General features: G+C 41.4%; 1 protein-coding gene across 1 annotated transcript; it reads left to right on the forward strand.

Annotated features, from left to right (window-relative positions):
• The first annotated feature begins 1,066 nt into the window (after positions 1-1,066).
• Positions 1,067-14,743, forward strand: LOC124274563 (aldo-keto reductase family 1 member B1-like). Its single transcript, XM_046709930.1, has 10 exons — positions 1,067-1,107; positions 4,356-4,442; positions 6,851-7,012; positions 7,538-7,654; positions 9,469-9,519; positions 10,670-10,792; positions 10,882-10,988; positions 11,423-11,504; positions 12,358-12,441; positions 14,640-14,743. The coding sequence occupies exons 2-10, from the start codon at positions 4,359-4,361 to the stop codon at positions 14,727-14,729; spliced, it is 900 nt and encodes a 299-aa protein (XP_046565886.1). The 5' UTR covers positions 1,067-1,107; positions 4,356-4,358; the 3' UTR covers positions 14,730-14,743.
• Positions 14,744-20,157: the final 5,414 nt, after the last annotated feature.

Consider the following 20,157-nt stretch of genomic DNA (forward strand, 5'->3'; position numbering starts at 1 on the left):
CCTTGTCGGCTCCAAGGTGAAGGTAAAGATTATATAGGTCATGAGATTTCCAGTATGGTGTAGATAAGAACAAGATAAACCCTTTGATGCATGGAAAACAGTGCCAGTTGTTATTGTCTTCACGAAAGCTATGCTGTTCACATATTGTTCCCATAAGCGAACCAAAGCTCTAAAACTTGAATGACCCTCAAACCTTGCAGCACTTAGTTTATTTGTAGTTACGTATGCGCAGTGAACGTAAACTGCCGCAGTCTGTGTCAAGGCGGAGGTGCGTTATCTTGTTTATACAATACAAACTAGTTGTTGATAGCAAGCGCACCGACTTCACCCCAAAAGGTCGAAATTTGCATTAAACCATTACCTAGTTGTCAGCGTTAATAATGTCTTTGTTTGGCGCTGCATGTAGCAATGTTGCAGCTATATGACGGCGGTCCAGACAATTCAGAGACTGACATGATCTACGCAATTGGGATACGATGACATGTGTCAACCAAGTCAGCGAGCCCGACCACCAGATCCCGTTAGTCGCCTCTCACGACAGGCATGGATGGCTGAAGACCAGTACCTGTGTAGTACGGTGCAGTGAGATCACCTCTGTGTAAAACGGCTGAGTCATAATGCACAATAAGGATCCATCTTTTTCGTTTGCGGGCAAACTAAGTTAACTTTCTATTTTTGGGTGGGGAAAATCTGAAATATCTTAACATGAAGCACCCTTGTTTCTCAACCCTCTCAATGGCATCGGGAGCCAAACCCCCACCCACCCCTCTACCATCTAAGTCACATCACACACAAACACACGGATACATGCCTTTCCCTTAGTCAGTCTAAGTCCCTGAACCGCATTTTTTTAACATCCGCCAAGAACATTCTGCAATGCTAAAGCTCCAAAATGAAGCAAGTCTAGATTTCCTCAGGTTCAAGCTAACTTCTCACCTAGGCTCCTTTTAAATTTAATAGGGATTTTATTTTCTATATTCAGGACTAAGCGTTAGTCTAACCTTTAACTCTGACATGAACGATTTTAAGCGAGATATGTCACGTGGCATTCCATGTCATTCAACAACTGACCAATCGACGGAGCAAATCTGGGTCTACAGCTTAAAGGTAAGAGACATGTGCATACACAGCACTTCCTTTACTATTGAATATACAACGATTAAAAAAGTCAGTGTTATCCCGGATTTACCTGTATAGCACGTAGCGTGAAAAATAACACCTGACACCCTTCGCTCTGTGTGGCCGTCCAAGGTAGGTCGCTTGTTTCAGTAAGTGCAGCAGAAACTGAATTACATCACATTATAGATTGTTATTTAATATGCATATTGGGCTACATAAAATATATATTTACCACGCCTCTAGCAGGAGTTAAATAATACAAACGTCTACATAAACCTTGTCTTTAGCAGTTGTATAAAATGTCTATTAACATTGTCTGTAGAAGGGTTGTATAAAAGGGTTGTATAAAATGTTTATCAAAGGGTGTCTCTAAACATTGTCTGTAGAAGGGCACATCTCTGTTATATGTCTGTCGCTTGGTGTACCATGTCTATAGATGGGGGGCATTAACATCATGTCTCTAGCAATGGATGTATAGACATAAATCCTATCTCTAGTAAGGGCCAACATATACTTTAACTACATCACTAGGTGCTTCGGGATTTGTGCGTTTAAAATGATAGCCTCACAATTTAAAGATCAGCCTATACAATGTAGTACTGAAACATATTGACATGTAAAGCAATTTGCCTTGCCACGTGTATATTACAGTGCATTCTGTTTACTACGAGCATAACAGAAAAAGGTGTGTGACAGTTTGAACTCCACATGAGATTTACAACATTTTATGTACAATAGATTACATCTGATATGCCGATGGTGCAGTAGACACGACGTCCGTCATTTTTTGTTGCATTTACAAACGTGAAACGGTAAAGTAAACGCACATTTAATCAATGCTTTTTCATAAAGTCTTGTTTTTGATACACTATTTTGCACCGTGACAGCGTTTCTCTATTGATCGTACTGTGCACACGTTGGAAGGTCCTACACCTTGTGTCCGTGCCGCCGTGCACGTAGCTCGGTGTAGGTGATGTCATGTCGGGGGAGTCTGAACACTGGGACTCAGTCACTGACAACAACCTGACATGCGCAGTGTACACATGCATCCCATGTCCAGGAATAGTCTTGTAATACGTGTACAGGTATTCGAAGCTGATGAAACGTGTTGGAGCAAGACTATATTCGGGATTAACCTCAATGGCCTCTTCTCGTGTCGTGTCAGCCTGCCCCAGTCGTTCAGTTGTGCGTTCTCTTTCACAAATATTAAGGGAATAAAATATTGTTTACCAATTACAGTTGTCACTCGTGAGGTATGCAAAGGTTTGTTTTGATATAATGTTGATTTACGATTAAGAAAATTGGTTACAAACGCAAGACAACTATTATTTAAATGTAGCTATGTGTCTAATTCACATTTTAACTCATTCATAGAAAAGTTATAACACGTGTACTTGTAAAACCTATTATGATCATGTGATAAATTCCTGTATTATGAAAACTTTAACTACATATATTAATGCACAGCAGCAATTGTTTGCTATTAATGTTCAAATATTTAGACATGCTCTATCGAAATATAGATGTTACCCACGTGATCTCTTAACTTAGTGAACACCCGGTGCCATCGCTAATTATTAATCATCATTGTAATTTTCATCATTTTGTAACTTTTCGCCCGTTGAATCTGTTTTGGTACATATTACTTTTCTGTCGGTCACCCGGCATATCTATAACTGAGTTTGTGATGTGCGGAAATATATAAAAAAATATATATCATCAATAACTTTTGAAAGCACACTCAGTTGTCTCCCTAACCCATGATTGATGAGTTATCCGCCCCGAGTGTATAAATCCTGTTAATACTGTAACAGTTGCCTTACTGTTCACCATGACAACATATGTATGTGACATCACAATCCAGAATATATGTACATATACACATACCTACAACCAAGGTTACATAATCAAACATTCTACAATGTGTGCTCAAGAACGAACTCTCTTTACAAAGGGACGTAACTCTCGTAGGCCTTCTTGCGTACCACAAGCCATATAAAACCTCATCCCAATCCTCTGATATCTAAAGCGGCCTTAGCACGGCAAACTTAAAGTTTGACAACTCGAGTTTGAGAGTGTGAACATTCCACCAACTCGCCACCAACACCAATTTCAGAGTTGTCAAACTGTTGTCGAGAAATAGAATCGGCGTCTATTATCACCAACTTTTCCATCAAACATTCCGTGTTGTAAAACTCGAGTTTGACATGTGAAGTGTTGTCAAACTCGTGTTGTTCAGAAGCAACCAATTGCAGTCAACGAACTTGTCACGTGATGTTTTAGTGGTCTGGTCAACTCGACCTACAAAATGGCATCGCTCAAATGTCACGAAAATTTGACAACATGTGTTTGACGTGTGAAGACGTGAGTTTGACAACTTTTAGAATTTTAACAACATGTGTTGTCAAACTTTAGTTTACCGTGTGAAGGCCGCTAAATAACACTTCACTGAAGTAAGATAAGCTAACGTCAAACGATGACGTCATATCTACTGTTCCCTACAGCGCAACCCACTGACGTCATATATTATACCTTATCTGACCAGGCAGCATTTACAGCAGTTACTACACCCTACATATGGATAACAATCTTTCTTCACACTCATACTAAAGACACTTCTAAGATGCTTAGCGGTTAGAACAATCGAAAAAACAAACATTATCAGACAATAAAGGTATAGTTTTTTGATGACGTAACAATTGAATGACGTTATCCCGTCACTGCACCATTCTAGTGTACCCCTCGTAATCGAACCATTTTACATTACGTCACAATGTAAGCGACGTCACGATGCATGTCAGTTGTCATCGCCTCTTACGGCCTCCTACAGTAAACTACTCCGTTGCACCCCGTTTCTTGGTTTGCAGTTGCTTCACGCAGCTAACAACACTGGTGGAAACATTACGTTTATGTTTTACGACGGTTAAAATGTGTCAATTCGACTCACAAGTTTTCAGCGACACGGTAACGTTCGCGATGTTTACATTCCCACAATGCAATCGTGGAATGTCGCTTGACAACTCAGCTTCATCTGGATGTACTGATCTAAACTTACGTTGGTAGTAGAAATGCGACGTTCATATTGTCCCATATGGTTTACGTTAATGACAGATGTAATTAAAATAATTCAGAGAAGATGATATTATTTTGCTATACGGGGGGCTGTTGCAAGATGACATTGTTATCATGGCTACCATGTGATTATCTTTTTATGCTACTGTTGCGATATCTTTCAGATAATGGCGGACCGAATACCCAGAATGCGTCTGAGGAGCAGTTACAACATGCCTATGCTTGGGTTGGGAACGAACAACTGTTCCAAGGTTTGTGGTGTTTTTGGATTATCTTAGCTTGAACTGTTACAAAATGGACCCAATATCCTACTCAATACAGTATTCCGAATAGACAAGACAATTTAGTAGATAAAGACGCATATGGCCCAAAATGCAGACCTGTAGCAGTTACTTTTCTGAGGGCTGTAATTAACACCTACCAGAAGGTTGAAGTTGAGAATATAATGTGTAATTTTAGCATAAGGTTGACAAATACATGCATGGAAATATAGTATTCATTAAAATTGGTCTATCAAATGCTATTAACCCTATTTCTTGTCTTTTGCACATAAATTCTGTATTTCTTGAGTGTTAATTATAATTACACAAGTGTTTAATGCGCTGCCAATTCTGACATATTAACTAACATACATCATTTTGCTAGATGTATATGCATCAATACAAGCAAAATATGAGTTTCATCTTTTTTGTACATTAAGTGCATTATTGTCTCTGTCATCAGTCTAATATTGCCTCATCTTATTGCTGTAAAACATATTCTCAGATGTAGTGGAATATCAATCCACGGATATGTTTCCATTTGTAAAACTGTCTTACATAAAATCTCGTTGGAACATTTATGAGAAGTGTGCAGTGAGGAACACCAATATTGTTTAGGAATGTGAAAAGTCTGGTTTTAGATAATCTGATAAAAGTTGCAGTATTCCCAAAATTTTAGCTTATCCATGTGAAACAAAACCCAAACTGAAATTGAACATGTTTGACATGTGGAGCCAATGTGACCCTCCCAGCGTCATGAAAAGACTTTAACATTAAATAGCATTGTGAGATAGCATATTTCTATCAAGAGTATTTAATCTGCACCACTACTTAGCTTCCCCTGGCATGTATGCCAGCTGAAGTGGAGCTCTACCACATTCACCAAGGACCAAATTATTGTACTCATACTAACCTTCAGTAATTTTTTGCAACTTTTATCTGAACATTTTCAACCGTTCTATGGTATTTTATGTTCCACATTTCTGACCCACTGTTGGTCTTATCAGTGCAGTAGAAATACTGAATGTTCAGTACAATTTATATGATCTACGGTCTTTCGATACCTTTACGTTGCCATAAATGTTTTATTTGCTGATGATGCAATTCATGAATTATCTTTTGCCCAAATTACGGTGAAAATACTAAACCTAAATATTTATGAAATAACACAACCTCAAACCTTTGGCAACGAAAATACCAGTGGAAACAACATAACATTTATCTTTTTCTATACCAGTTAATTGAAGATTCAGTAGTATTAGCCACTACTGAAACATCATCCACACATATTAGAGTAAATAGGGCATTTGCATCAGGAGATACATAATACCTGTCTACGATATGCTCCCATCATGCTAACAAGCTGATTGATAAAGATAATAAACAGCTGTGGACTCAATATGCAGCCTTGGCTACCAACATTACACCTGTAGTAATTAGACAATCCATTCGCAGTTCTTACACAGTCCGATAGCTTTGAATACATTGATGAAATAATATGAAAGATTTTCCCATTTATGCCCTCATTTAAGTCTTGTCGGTAATACATCATGCTCAACAGTATAAAACATTTTGAAAAATCATATGGCAAGATCAAACGGTTGGCAATGATAAAACCAACAACACTTCGCCATTGTGGGTCACACATGTGAACTGACCTTGCTTATCTTCAAACAGTATGCCATTCATACTAAGATGTTCTACATAGTTCAGGACGTTATCTCTGCTTAATCTCAGTGGGTCAATATAGTAAGAGGGACAGTCATCAACGTCCTTATCAATAACGTCAATAGTGGCAATTCTACCATGACTTCAGTAAATACTGGATTGTGATTGGTTAATTATAGTCATTCAGAAGTATATAATCATGTTCCAAGACAGTATGTTTACCTCCTAAATGTTCAGAAAAGATCCAGTAAACACAAACTGGATGTATAAGTAATACATGGAGACACAGACACTAGTTAGAATATATATACTGGACACAAACAGTTAGGTATCATGAATATTATGGGGATTTTTTGTAGGGAACACTGATCACTCAATGATATAAATATTCATTATGTTTCATTTTCAAAACAACATATCTTACAGAATATTAATGACTACTTACCTTTCTGTTTCAGTATGTAATATCTGGAGTGAGCAAGTGAGTTTAGTTTTACGCCGCCTTTAGCAATATTCCAGCAATATCACGACGGGGGATACCAGAAATGGGCTTCTCACATTGTACTCATGTGGGGAATCGAACCCGGGTCTTCGGCGCTCTAACTACTAGGCTACCCCGCCGGTCCTGTAATGTCTTGAAATTAGAATACAAATGATGACATTGTTATTTCCTAATTTCTGTTGCTGAATGTCGAAGTAATGTGAATGAAGTATTATGTTGATTGTGTCAGGTCAGCGAGGTTGGGAATCTTGTGAGGACGGCCATACAGATAGGGTACCGCTACATCGACACCACCTCGGTCCACGAAACACAGCAGGAAATAGGAGACATTATTATACAACTGATCAACGATGGAAGGATAAAGCGGGAAGAGCTTTTCATTGTGGCGAAGGTAGGACGTCCAGGCAATATGCTGCAAGATGTCAAGTAATGTAGAATTATAGCAATATGTATGCAGGATGTTCTTCTTTGTGCAATTATCAAATTGATTAGGGACATGATTTCATGACGTTGCCAGCTTGTAAAATCTTGTACTTTTTGCGGTTGAGTCCTATCCGGAATTCGAATCCACACACTCAGACGACCAATTAACTTGTCAGAGGGGTACACACAATTCGTGATATTGACTACCAGTTATCTCACTTGTTTTGAAGCCCCGTGTCTATGTGGATTAGATCGCAGACCTAGTGTGCTGAAGGTGTAGGTTCGAATCCTGTTTGTAACATCCCCGACATACACAGAAGAATAGTTTAGGCAAATGCGTAATCCCCTATATGATATTATATTATAGATACCCATTTTGAAAGGCATCTGTGTAATCATGAAATACTGTTCACATCAGCATAAACACATATCAGTCACGCCGTCCTAGTTGTGGCTACATTCGCATACATGTAGCTTTAAGTTACAATTACAGATTTTCTGCCACTGTCACGAACCGGAGCAAGTCGAGCCAGAGTGCCGAATGTCACTGGAGGCCCTGAACATGGATTATATCGATCTCTATCTGTTACAGTTTCCCATGGTCCTAACAGTGAGTCAAGAACTCTTTCCTTTGTGTAAATTGTAGTCTAATTTTTTGACAGGATTGAGTATGTGATGTTTCAACAACTGTACTTGCCTGTTGTCTTCATATAGTTGCCAGTTTTGAAATATAGGGCCTGTAAGTCTCGCGAGGCTCTACTTCCGGTACTCAGCTGGTTCCCGGCTCACTTTGCGCGCGCCAGTTTGCTATATGCAAGACGGAGCCCGGCTTACATCCGATGAGGTGAGGTGAGGTGAGGTGAGGTGAGGTGAGGTGAGGTGAGGTGAGGTGAAATAGCCCATACTTAAGCTGGTTTTATAGTGCTAGCCCACTGAGATACCATGCCGCAGTGAAGCATGAATAGCCCACTCAGACACAATATACTGACTCCGAGCCGACCAGTCCTTGTTGTACCCATTTATGCCGAGCGCCAGGCAGGGACCAACAAGTACCATATTTTAACGTCTTTTGGTATGACGCGGTCGGGGATCGAACCCGCGACCTTCCGCTCTCCGGGCGGACGCTCTAACCACTACACCACAGAGGCGGTCGCTTACATCCGGTACAAGATTTCCGGTGACAAGCGTATATTCAATAACCAGTTCTGATTCCAAATTGCGCGACCGCCAAAAATGACTTTACAAGACCGGACCAAGTGTACAACCATGCTTGGCCGTCACAGCTGTTGACAGTCGTAATAGTTTGCTAATTTGGGGATGGTTAGATCGGAAATTTGTTATTTCTGAGATGATTATCGGTTCCTTACTGTCAACTGACAACCATGAGACCATTCGTGAAGGTATGAAACGTGTTTGTCACAGTGAGGACTAAACAACGCCTCCCGAAGTGCCGTGACCTACTTACAGGCACTATTGGGCTGATTTCTCTACACACTTGTTTGGGTGTTGGTACTCGGTGACTCTGTCACGCGTTTTTCACTGCTTTTTTTTAACTCGCAATCTGTTACCTTAGCGATTTATCGAGACTGATTGTTCGCTCGCTAAATATCAATTTAGTCATCGAATATTGTCAGAATATGGCTGAAATTCTTATGGCCTTAGATGAAACTCACTCACTCGAATATTGTCTAACATACCTCTAAGCTGATACAATAGCTGCTTAGTAGTAATGAATTTCGCGTCGTATGATATAAGAGTTTGTTGTCGTCAGTCACCTGACACTTCAAGGCATCGTCGGTGCACATATCAAGAGTGTGGTAATATTTCATAATTGCATGTAGATTGGCATTCGCAGTGAAGCGGCTGGCAAATCACAGGCATCAGATTCAAGATTGCCCATGCCGTTGATGATGTGATAGTGTAACGGACTTATAACCAGATGGCATAATGGCTTCTAACGTCCGGTGCTTACTGTAACTAGATGGCATAATGGCCGCTATCATCCGGTGCTTACTGTAACCAGATGGCATAATGGCTTCTAACGTCCGGTGCTTACTGTAACCAGATGGTATAATTGCCGCTATCATCCGGTGCTTACTGTAACCAGATGGCATAATAGCTTCTAACGTCCGGTGCTTATGCTTCTGGTGCTTACTGTAACCAGATGGCATAATGGCTTCTAACGTCCGGTGCTTACTGTAACCAGATGGCATAATGGCCGCTATCATCCGGTGCTTACTGTAACCAGATGGCATAATGGCTTCTAACGTCCGGTGCTTACTGTAACCAGATGGTATAATGGCCGCTATCATCTGGTGCTTATGTGGTGCTTACTGTTTCCCCAAAATTGTCACCCATCGATATTATGACACTGTCTATTGTAGTTTTTCCGTATTATGTGTGGACATGTGTGTGTTTCCCCAGGACAAGGAGCGAACCAAGTTGACTACAACCGACTTCCTGGACACTTGGAGGGTAGGTGGCTCTACTCTACTCAGGGAGAAACAATAAACCGTAACAAGCGATACTTTTCAAATCGTGTATATTTCCAGCCAGCAAAATACAACTTGATGTACATTCCATGATACTTTGTAAGGTATTCTATGTTTATTTTCTGATGTTTTGCCCACCTGAACATAACAATGCTATCCTAGTTTGTCCATCAAGCAGATCTTGACTGTATTGCGAAAATAGAAGCAACATCTTCCTAAGGTCACTGACGCTTTAGAGATGCCCTAAACGTTTAAACTGGTTTACTAAGGTATTGCACATTGTGACCCTTTTGGTGGATTCTACACCAGTTAACATACTGGGCTCATGTATGACATCATTTGGTATGATACTTATACCATGCTGTTTTCTAGAAACAATGATAGACAACTGACATTGTTTGTATGTTCAGGTTCCACCTGAGTATTTTCTTTCCACCCCAACAGGCCATGGAGAAGCTGGTGGACAAGGGCCTTGTCAGGTCTGTCGGCGTCTCCAACTTCAATAAACACCAACTACCATAATGAGCATCTATGCTGCACAAAATTGTCACCCATCGATATTATGACACTGTCTATTGTAGTTTTTCCGTATTATGTGTGGACATGTGTGTGTTTCCCCAGGACAAGGAGCGAACCAAGTTGACTACAACCGACTTCCTGGACACTTGGAGGGTAGGTGGCTCTACTCTACTCAGGGAGAAACAATAAACCGTAACACGCGATACTTTTCAAATCGTGTATATTTCCAGCCAGCAAAATACAACTTGATGTACATTCCATGATACTTTGTAAGGTATTTTATGTTTATTTTCTGATGTTTTGCCCACCTGAACATAACAATGCTATCCTAGTTTGTCCATCAAGCAGATCTTGACTGTATTGCGAAAATAGAAGCAACATCTTCCTAAGGTCACTGACGCTTTAGAGATGCCCTAAACGTTTAAACTAGTTTACTAAGGTATTGCACATTGTGACCCTTTTGGTGGATTCTACACCAGTTAACATACTGGGCTCATGTATGACATCATTTGGTATGATACTTATACCATGCTGTTTTCTAGAAACAATGATAGACAACTGACATTGTTTGTATGTTCAGGTTCCACCTGAGTATTTTCTTTCCACCCCAACAGGCCATGGAGAAGCTGGTGGACAAGGGCCTTGTCAGGTCTGTCGGCGTCTCCAACTTCAATAAACACCAACTGGAGAGGATTCTCAAAATGGACGGTCTCAAGTACAAGCCTGCGAACAACCAGGTAGAAGACGTTAGGATTCAACAAAATCCATGAATAGAAATTTTGCCCCAAATAGGGAAATATATTTTCGATCTGTTGACTGGTTTCAGATGGAGATAACTCCGTCTCTGTCCCAGGACGAGCTTCTACAGTTCTCCTTGCAAAACGGCATCTCCACTACTGGCTGTGAGCCATTTGCGACTCCAGGACAAGCAAAGTGAGACTCGTCATTTACATCGAAATCATGCAAATTAACAAAACCGAGCTGCTGTAGATTTGAATAAGATTGCTGTCGTGGGTAATCTAGTCGTGTAACACGGCAAGATTCGATGTGCCGAGTAGCGTCCCTTGTGCATGCCAGGAATATGGGTTCTAATCTATGCCATGATGGGAATCACATTCACATAAAGCTGACATTATCTGATAAACCTAAACATTTAGCAGGGCTAAAGAAAACGACCTGTATACTGACATTCTAGACACCGCTTTGTAAGATTGTATGACTGGGTGTCTGTTATGGATCAGGCACGCATGGACTCACGCACGCACGCACGCACGCACGCACGCACGCACACAAAGTGTTATTTTATGCGTAACCAATTTTATATTCTATAATAATGCCGTTACACAGTCTGCAGATTTCTGTTGCAGAATGCCCATGGAATCGCACAGCTGCCAGGAACATCCAACAATTGCTACTATCGCAAATAAATACGGAAAATCAGCCGCACAGGTAGGTTTCTGCCCTGTTATTTTCTGTACAGGGGCGGTTGCATAAGGTGTTCAACCCCCTGCAGACATCCCTCCCACAGTCTGTGATAGATGTTGTTACTAACTATGCACTACTGATCATAATGTTTCCCTTGATAGATTTTGTTTCAACTAACTATGCACTACTGATCATAATGTTTCCCTTGATAGATTTTGTTACTAACTATGCACTACTGATCATAATGTTTCCCTTGATAGATTTTGTTTCAACTATGTACTATTGGTCCCACTGTTTCTACCCGTTAAGATCCGGGTTAGAATTGGTCTTCAGTAACCCATGCTTGGCAGAAAGTAAGAGAATCTCACGAAATACGGCACGTCGTTTGTCAACGTTAGGCGACTTTGGCTCGAACTTTTACCATTACTTGGAGACCCGTTACAATGCGGATTAGAATTGGTCTTCAACAACCCATGCTTGTTGTAAGAGGTGACTAACGGGATCGGGTGGCCAGGCTCGCTGACTTGATTGACACATGTCATTGTATCCCAATTACGTAGATCGAGGCTCGTGATGTTGATCCCTGGATTGTCTGGTGCGGACTCGATTATTTATAGACCGCCTACACATGCAAATTTCACGTCATACAGCCATCATCTTTCAAGAGCGATTACTGTACAAACAACCATGGTTATGTGGAAGTGCAAGCAGTGATGCACTCTCAAAACATTCATTATTATCATATCAACATTGATTGACTCCCATACATCTCCCAATATTTTCAATCGCAAATTACAAATGAAGTTCCCCTATATTCTAAAGAGGATATTTTGTCGTTTGCGGTGGACTACTGAACTAAACGTTTTCTGTACACCAGGTGATCCTCAGGTGGGGCATACAGAGAGGCTATGCTGTGGTTCCCAAGGCAACGAATCCATTTTGTCTGGTCCAGAGCATGGACGTGAGTGTCTGTGTTGGTATCTTCAATTTATCTGACCTCAGTTCCACGTGTATCAATGTGTCAGGAAAATGTAACGCTGGTGTTTTTCAATTGGCATTTGGCATTTGTGTTCATACCTTACGGTGTGCTGTTCAGTCATTTGTCAGGTTTAGAGGCTTTCTATAGGGGTACAATCCAGCTCCCTCTATAGTGAATTATATATATACACACATACATACATGCATACACATATACTAGCCACATAAATAAACTGTGCATTGTCAAAATATTATCCCAGTTGATAAGTACGATAACAATGTCAAAGGTACATATAAACTTTAATGGAGGGATCATGAGACCATAACAAGTCGGGAGAATTTCAATTGAAAAGTCAATCACAATGACGTCACGAGTCCACAAGCGGGACAGGAGTCAAACGACCATGTCACAAGCTCAATAACGGGTATGTCCACCATCGGCATTGAGAACAGCAGTGCATCGACGACGCATAGAGCCTATCAAACGTGCAAGGAAGGCTTGTGGGATGTCACGCCAGATTCTCTCAAGTTCTGTTGCAAGGTCAAGGACGTTATCTGGCGGATGAGGAAGACGGCGTAGACGTCGATCCATCTCGTCCCAAACATGCTCTATCGGGGAGAGATCCGGTGAATTTGCAGGCCAAGGCAGTAAGTCAACGTTGTGGAGTTGCAAGAAATCCATAGCAACCCTTGCCGTATGAGGGCGGGCATTGTCCTGTTAGAATGTTAACCCAGGGCCATGACGTTGCAGAAAAGGAACTGGCACAGGTCGAAGAATCTAATCCCTGTAGCCCACACCAGTTAAGTTGCCCTGAACAATCACCAAAAGAGTTCTTTGGCGTGCTGTTATTCCACCCCAAATCATCACGGAACCACCACCAAAGCGTTTCCTCTCCAAGACACAGGCCTGTGCATAACGTTCTCTCACGCGCCTATAGGCACGTTGACGTCCATCACTATGGGAAATGTTAAACCTGGACTCATCTGTAAAAACAACATTTCTCCACCAAAACAAGGGTCTGCGGACATGATTTCGGCACCACATTCGGCGAGCTTGTCGATGACGTTGTGTCAGGATAGGCCGTATGGCGGGACGTCGTGGTCTGATCCCGTGATGACGTAAACGTTGTCGAACTGTGTTGGGGTGGACACGGCGAAGTCCTGGGATGGTTCGGGCAGTCATCACTGCAGTCTGAAACCTGTGGCGAAGATGGGTCACCCTTATCCATATGTCCTGTCTTGGCGTTGTTACACGTGGACGTCCAGAACGTGGCCGATCGATGACGTCATGTGTGTTCTGGTAGCATCTCACCAGTACAGAAATGGTGTTCCGGTGGCAGTGGAAATGTACAGCCACTTGTCGTTGAGACATATACCCACGGACCATCCCAATGGCCTCAAGACGTTGTGCAGACGTGAGCCTTGGCATGCTATGCGTTTCAATAGCCGTTTAATTTTTTGAACGATCGCAAGGGCAGGGATTGAGCTTTCCAAAGTGGCAGTATTATGTGGCATTCGTTTGCTCTGTTTCTCTTTCGTTGAATGCACGTGCAACAACGTAGTGCACGTCTCAAGGACGAACCCACTGACGTCACGGAACGTGGCACGTGCATGCATGTTGGATACATGTCACTAATCTCTGAGTTTGAATCCTTATGTGTCTACACAGGTTTGATAAATTTAGATTTTACAATTTTTGTATGCACATTTTCTTTATGTGCCTAGTATAGTTGGGGAGGAGTTTTGGCAAATGATCTTCAATACAATTTGCTCTTTTGTCTTGTACCATATGTTTCCTTGTTTCATCAGGTGAACAATTACCTTCCTTTCACATGTGTTTGTGGTGGGGAGTGGGGACCACCGGTGGGCAAGATACGCTCACCTTATTGCGAACTATCTCACGGTGATTCATGTCATGTATATGGATTTTTATGATTATGGAAAAGGCTTTGGCGTATTTACAATAATATTCCAAAAAGCTTTAGTAGACTGTGTCACGCACCTCATAGAAGACTGTCTCATGTATGGGAGCGTTGACTCAAAATGGGATTAAAGTATATAAACTTTCATGTAAACGAATGCAATAGTACCAATACCCTGTGTTGGAAAGTGCAGAGAGACAGTAATCTTTACTCAAATTTGGTTAAAAAAGTACTGACTAGATATTGTTCTTTGTTTCAGATATTCAACTTTGAACTCTGCACGGATGACATGCAGGCAATAAAAGCTCTGGACAAGGATACAGAGTACATTTCAACAAATACCAAATAAACACACGGTCGACATGTTCAGAGTTTCATCATTATGTGCATGATTTAAGAGTTAAGGATCATCGGATTGTTAACCTGTCTTTGGTTTGGTTTGTTGTTTTATGGAGCACTCAGCAATCGCGACGGTCTGTAAATAAGCGAGTCTTGACCAGACAATCCAGTGATCAACAGCATGAGCATCGATCTACGCAATCGGGAACGATGACATGTGTCAACCAAGTCAGCGAGCCTGACCACCCGATCCCGTTAGTCTCCTCTTACAAGCATAGGTTGCTGAAGACCAATTCTAATCCGGATCTTCACGGGTCCTTCTTAGGTAGTACAAGAATAGGAATGTTTCGTACTAAAAGTGGCTGTCGTGTTTCATCTTTAAGTACAAACCAATTCTGTTACCTACGTGGAAGTGGATATTGCCCTGAGCGCCGCCAATATCAGTTCGTTTGACATTATGGCTGTTTTCTGAATACTTAACACATAACACAGTATGCTTTCATTTGAAAACAAACAGATAAAACAATTCTAATTTGATATCTAGTGTCTGAAGGTTGTGTTTTGTCAAGGGATATTCATGCGCAAAAGAAATAGTCCCAGGCCGGGGAAACACTCGACAACAAGAGAACACGGAAACAATTCGAACAGTCATATCTACTGCCGCTAGCAGATTTGAGCAGATCGTGGTCCTACTAAACTGAGACAAGTCATGCATCGACATATTTGTCCATATTTCCTTCAGAAAGAAGGCTTAACCTATTCATCCTTTTATGAAGTCCGGTTCGGTGGGGTAGTCTAGTGGTTAAAGCCTTTGCTAGTCGCCGAAGACCCGAGTTCTATTCTCCGTGTTCTATTCTCATGTGTTCTATTCTCCACATGGGTACAATGTGAGAAGCCCATTTCTGGTGTCCCCCGCCTTGATATTGCTAAAAGCGATACAATGCTATTGCTACATCGCAAACCAAACTCACTCACTCATTTTAAGTCAACATGTACGAGATAAACAGTCACCAAATCTCAGAGTCAGATTAATGTGAACAGTGTTTTGGTTTCCAATCGTGTACTCGACGTTTGACGCACCGATCTCATTGACAAAAGAATCACTGATGACGTGCAGTGAAACACCCTGGTGTCGAAGTTGACGGGACCTACGTAAATACTTCAACTTATCCGAGCTTCGACAGAACGCAAAATGATGAATAAAGAAGGAATACGGAGGCACCAAGCTTTCACATGAAAATGATTTCGAGTCGATTGTGTTTGACTGTTCAGTGTTTAGCAACATATACGCATTTGAGCTATATGGATTGCGGGAAACAAAGCGCCCCTGTGATCTTTCTGTAATGAGCTAACAGACATCTACATCGCAGAACGTTTTATTCGCTCTTTCTTGGTTTACATGACTAACACCTACCTTTCAGGCTGTCTTCTCCCATATAAGAGAATGAGTGGTATGTGTTTTGTTAGTTTGTTTGTTGTTTAACGCAACACTTCAGCTGTCTGTAAACAAACCAGTGATCAACAGAATGAGCACCGATCTACGCAATTGGGATACGATGACATGTGTCAACCAAGTCAGCGAATCTGACCACCCGATCCCGTTAGTCGCCTCTTACGACAAGCATGGGTTACTAAGACTAATTCTAACCGGTATCTTCACGGGTAACTAACACAAGTTTCCTGAATCTACTTTCACTTCGGAATTTTACATTACTAACAATACAGACTATGTATTATGTGAAACAAAACCCTGTAATACTTAGACTGACTGTACATTTTGACGGAACGTTCTAATACGTGACTACTGGTATCTGTCTATACCATGATAATCCAGGTAGAATTAGTCCTAAATTAGCAAATTTTTCATAAATGCCACGTTTTAACATGTGAGCATTGTTAAGTGAGGTTTCCTAATTAAATATGTCCGGACTGTGGAGGTTCGACTGTTTGCAGTGACAAATAATAGCGACAAACCCCGTTCCATACACATAAGAAATCTCTGCTTAAAGGACTTCAAAATCGATTGTACAATTCCCACTATATTGTTGGCTTGAGTATTTGCTTGTTTGTTAAAGCCGCACTGTCATGAAGGCTTGTCTAGCGAACCCTTGTGTTATCACTGATTTCCCGTGATCCGTTTTATCAGCTGATCGAGGCTGATGGTCTTAGTGTTGGCGATTTGACTTCACAACTTCCAAGAACAACCGACTCTCTTGTTGTCCTCGAGATATGCAAACAGCGACTGGGGCCATGCAACCCCCTCGTGTTGGTGGGGATCAAGGCATGCCCGTCTGTCAACATGGGCTGGGATGGGACGTGAGTCTCACACATTGTCCACGGCCACTCGAACATCTGAAACATGGTCCAACTGACAGAACTAACAGTGGAAGCCTACTGCGTCTTAACACAGAACAGACTTCACTGACAATGGGGGCGTTAGGCAGACAATGTTTTGCCTGTCACAGCCTTGATCTTGTTCAAGACAAATGCAGGTTTTGAATATTGCTGACTCGAACACACGTCCCTGACCCGGTGTTGCAGACACTCAAGACAGGAGCCGGGTTTGGCCACGGGACTACATCGTCGATTGCAGTCCGGATTAGTTTTATCCTCCTCCGAAAATGAATGCTCGTTTCACAAAGACATGGTTAAAAGCAGTTCTATTTCACACGCTTATCGGAATATGGCTGTTTCCCGTGAAAGGTAAGTTGTCTCTCTTTTAGGAAATATTTCCGCAATACCACATCTGGGGACGCAAGAAATGGACTTCACCCATTGTACCCGTGGAGGGAAACAAACCCGAACCTACGGTGTGACGAGCGAACGCTTCAACAACTTGTCTACCGCCGTACCTATTGACATGGAGCTATGATAGTTATGAGTACCATTATTGTTTTATATGGCCTGCCATGATAAATACCGATGTGTTAATAGAGACACCACACAATCACACTTTGAAAACAGGACGAAAGTCCGCAGTATTTAAATTACCGTAGAAGTGAAAAAGGAGAAAACACATGCATAGGTACGACCTCATCAATGTTAGGTGCAGCTGTTCTCAATGACAGTTATTTTTTGAAATATTTAACAAATTTTGACATTAGTTAATGAAGGATATTAAAGGCTCACTATAACGCTGACATTAATAATCGGCGTCAAGTGTTTGATCAAATTCCATCCAAAGGCAGTTTGAGTGATCACTTAAGACACAGAAGATGACGATTATCACATGCATGTATAGAAAAATCCTTTTGTCATATAGAGAATTTAGAACCAATGTTTAGGCAGATTGTTTCTGTTCAGAGTCAAACTGTTTTGACAAATAGTGCCTAACCCCCAAGAGCTATTCCATCACCTAGGGATAACATTTCAACGAAAACCGAGAGAAAATGCTTTTTCTGTCTTCTGTAAAGATGAAACATTTATGTATATTTGTGTTTTATGTATAAAAGTACTTTTTCGGAAGTATAAAGAAACGCTCGTAAAATATATCTTATCAGGAAGTATATGCTGAAGGTGGCGTAAGCATCTCTGTCTTATGCTTAGTGTATGACCAAATGGTTAGACAACTACTGGTTTCCATTGCCGTTACGTGTTACGAATAACACTCATGTCTTCTCTTCAACTTTAGGACTTTGGAGTTCAAACTTAATCTTTCTAAGTAAAGCTTAAAACAGGGGTGATATCTCAAAAGGATACATTAAGTCGATGATCTAGATTACCAGTTGTCCAACTTCCACTTTTGTGAAAGACTAACTTCGTGCTAGCAATTAGGTGCCTGGCTGAGAGTGTGGGTTCGAATCCCGGACGAGACTGAACCCAACAAAAGTACAGTATACTATAATCTGTAAATTACTGAGAAAGTGTAATCCCAAATACAACATGTGCACATTTTGTTGTGATCCATGAGTGAGTGACTTATGTCGGATTCCTTGTCCGATACTTATACGGAAACACATACTTGGGATGCCATTAATCCAAGATTTATGGTTTGATCTTCAAGGATTTCACTTGTGGATTGAATGTTCACGATAATGATCGTGGACACGGACCACTGCCAGATGCCAGTCTGGATTAGGGACCACGTGGTAGCTGACCCGTGAAGATCCGGGTTAGAATTGGTCTTCAGCAACCCATGCTTGGTGTAAGAGGCGACTAAGAGGCGATCGATGCTCATGCTGTTGATCACTGAATTGTCTGGTCCAGACTATTTCCAGACTGCCCTCATGCAGCTTGCTTATATGCTGAGTGCGGCGTGAAACAAACAAACGACCAAACAAACACAACCTCGTGGTAGCCAGGCGCCGAAATATGCTGTGTAGAGTTACGTTCCCCACACCACCTCTGAGTCGTACTGTGCTCTGTGATACACTGCTGGAAGCACGTCTCCAAACACGGTTTACTGAAATGCAGACAAACTCGTCACTGAGGATGGTGAAACGCCATTGTGGCGGTGACTGCTGAACCTTTGACGACTTATTGACTCTACACTTCATGATGACCAATCGACGACGGTATGAATACTTTAGCATTTAACAGGTCAATGACTTAATAGCCTTTCTGGTGACCTTGAACACTTTTGTTATAAAACAGCCAAGGCATGGCTTCACATCACAGTGCAAATCCCATAAACTTGGTGAGTGAGTGAGTTTAGTTTTACGCCGCACTCAGCAATATTCAAGCTATGTGGCGTCCTGTAAATAACCAAGTCTGGACCAGACAATCCAGTGATCAACAACATGAGCATCGATCTACGCAATTGGGAACCGATGACATGTGTCAACCAAGTCAGCGAGTCTGACCACCCGATCCCGTTAGTCGCCTCTTACAAGCATGGGTTACTTAAGATCAATATTCTAACCCGGATCTTCACAGGTCATAAACTTGGTATCACACAAATTGTTTCGATGCGATCACGGGGAACAAATATAGATCTCCAGCTTAACCACTGACTAATGCGTGACATTTGAGCGCTAACGTCATGTATTGAATCACCACGGTGACGTCTGTTGTTACTACGCAACAATCCGACGAAAAAAGAATGACCCAAATCACTATAACGGGTTCCACGTGCATTGTTCTCGAGTTCTTTCACCCGCAAATTTCATTATCGTTTATAGTCTGTTTGCAGTTAAAACGTACCAATGAATTTCACTTTAAACAAAAAAGTAAATCAAATAAAGTGAAATTAAGATTGCGAATCCTCATAATTTTACCTTGCCAACTGAACATTTAAATCTCAAAAATTTATTCAAATTAGGATAAAAGTTGTTTAACAAATGATCATAGATTCAAATCGCTATTACTGGTTTTCATTACAATGGGGTAAGCGCAATAGTTGGAACAGTGAAACAAATGCACGTGCGGTACGTGAAGAGCGTTAACTTATAACAACCCTTGTCTTTTTCTGTGTTTCATTTGATGTGCATACCCCCTTG

This window comes from Haliotis rubra, unplaced genomic scaffold (genome assembly GCF_003918875.1).
Source record: "Haliotis rubra isolate DU_JTF1 unplaced genomic scaffold, ASM391887v1 Scf192, whole genome shotgun sequence".
Lineage (NCBI taxonomy): Eukaryota > Metazoa > Mollusca > Gastropoda > Lepetellida > Haliotidae > Haliotis > Haliotis rubra.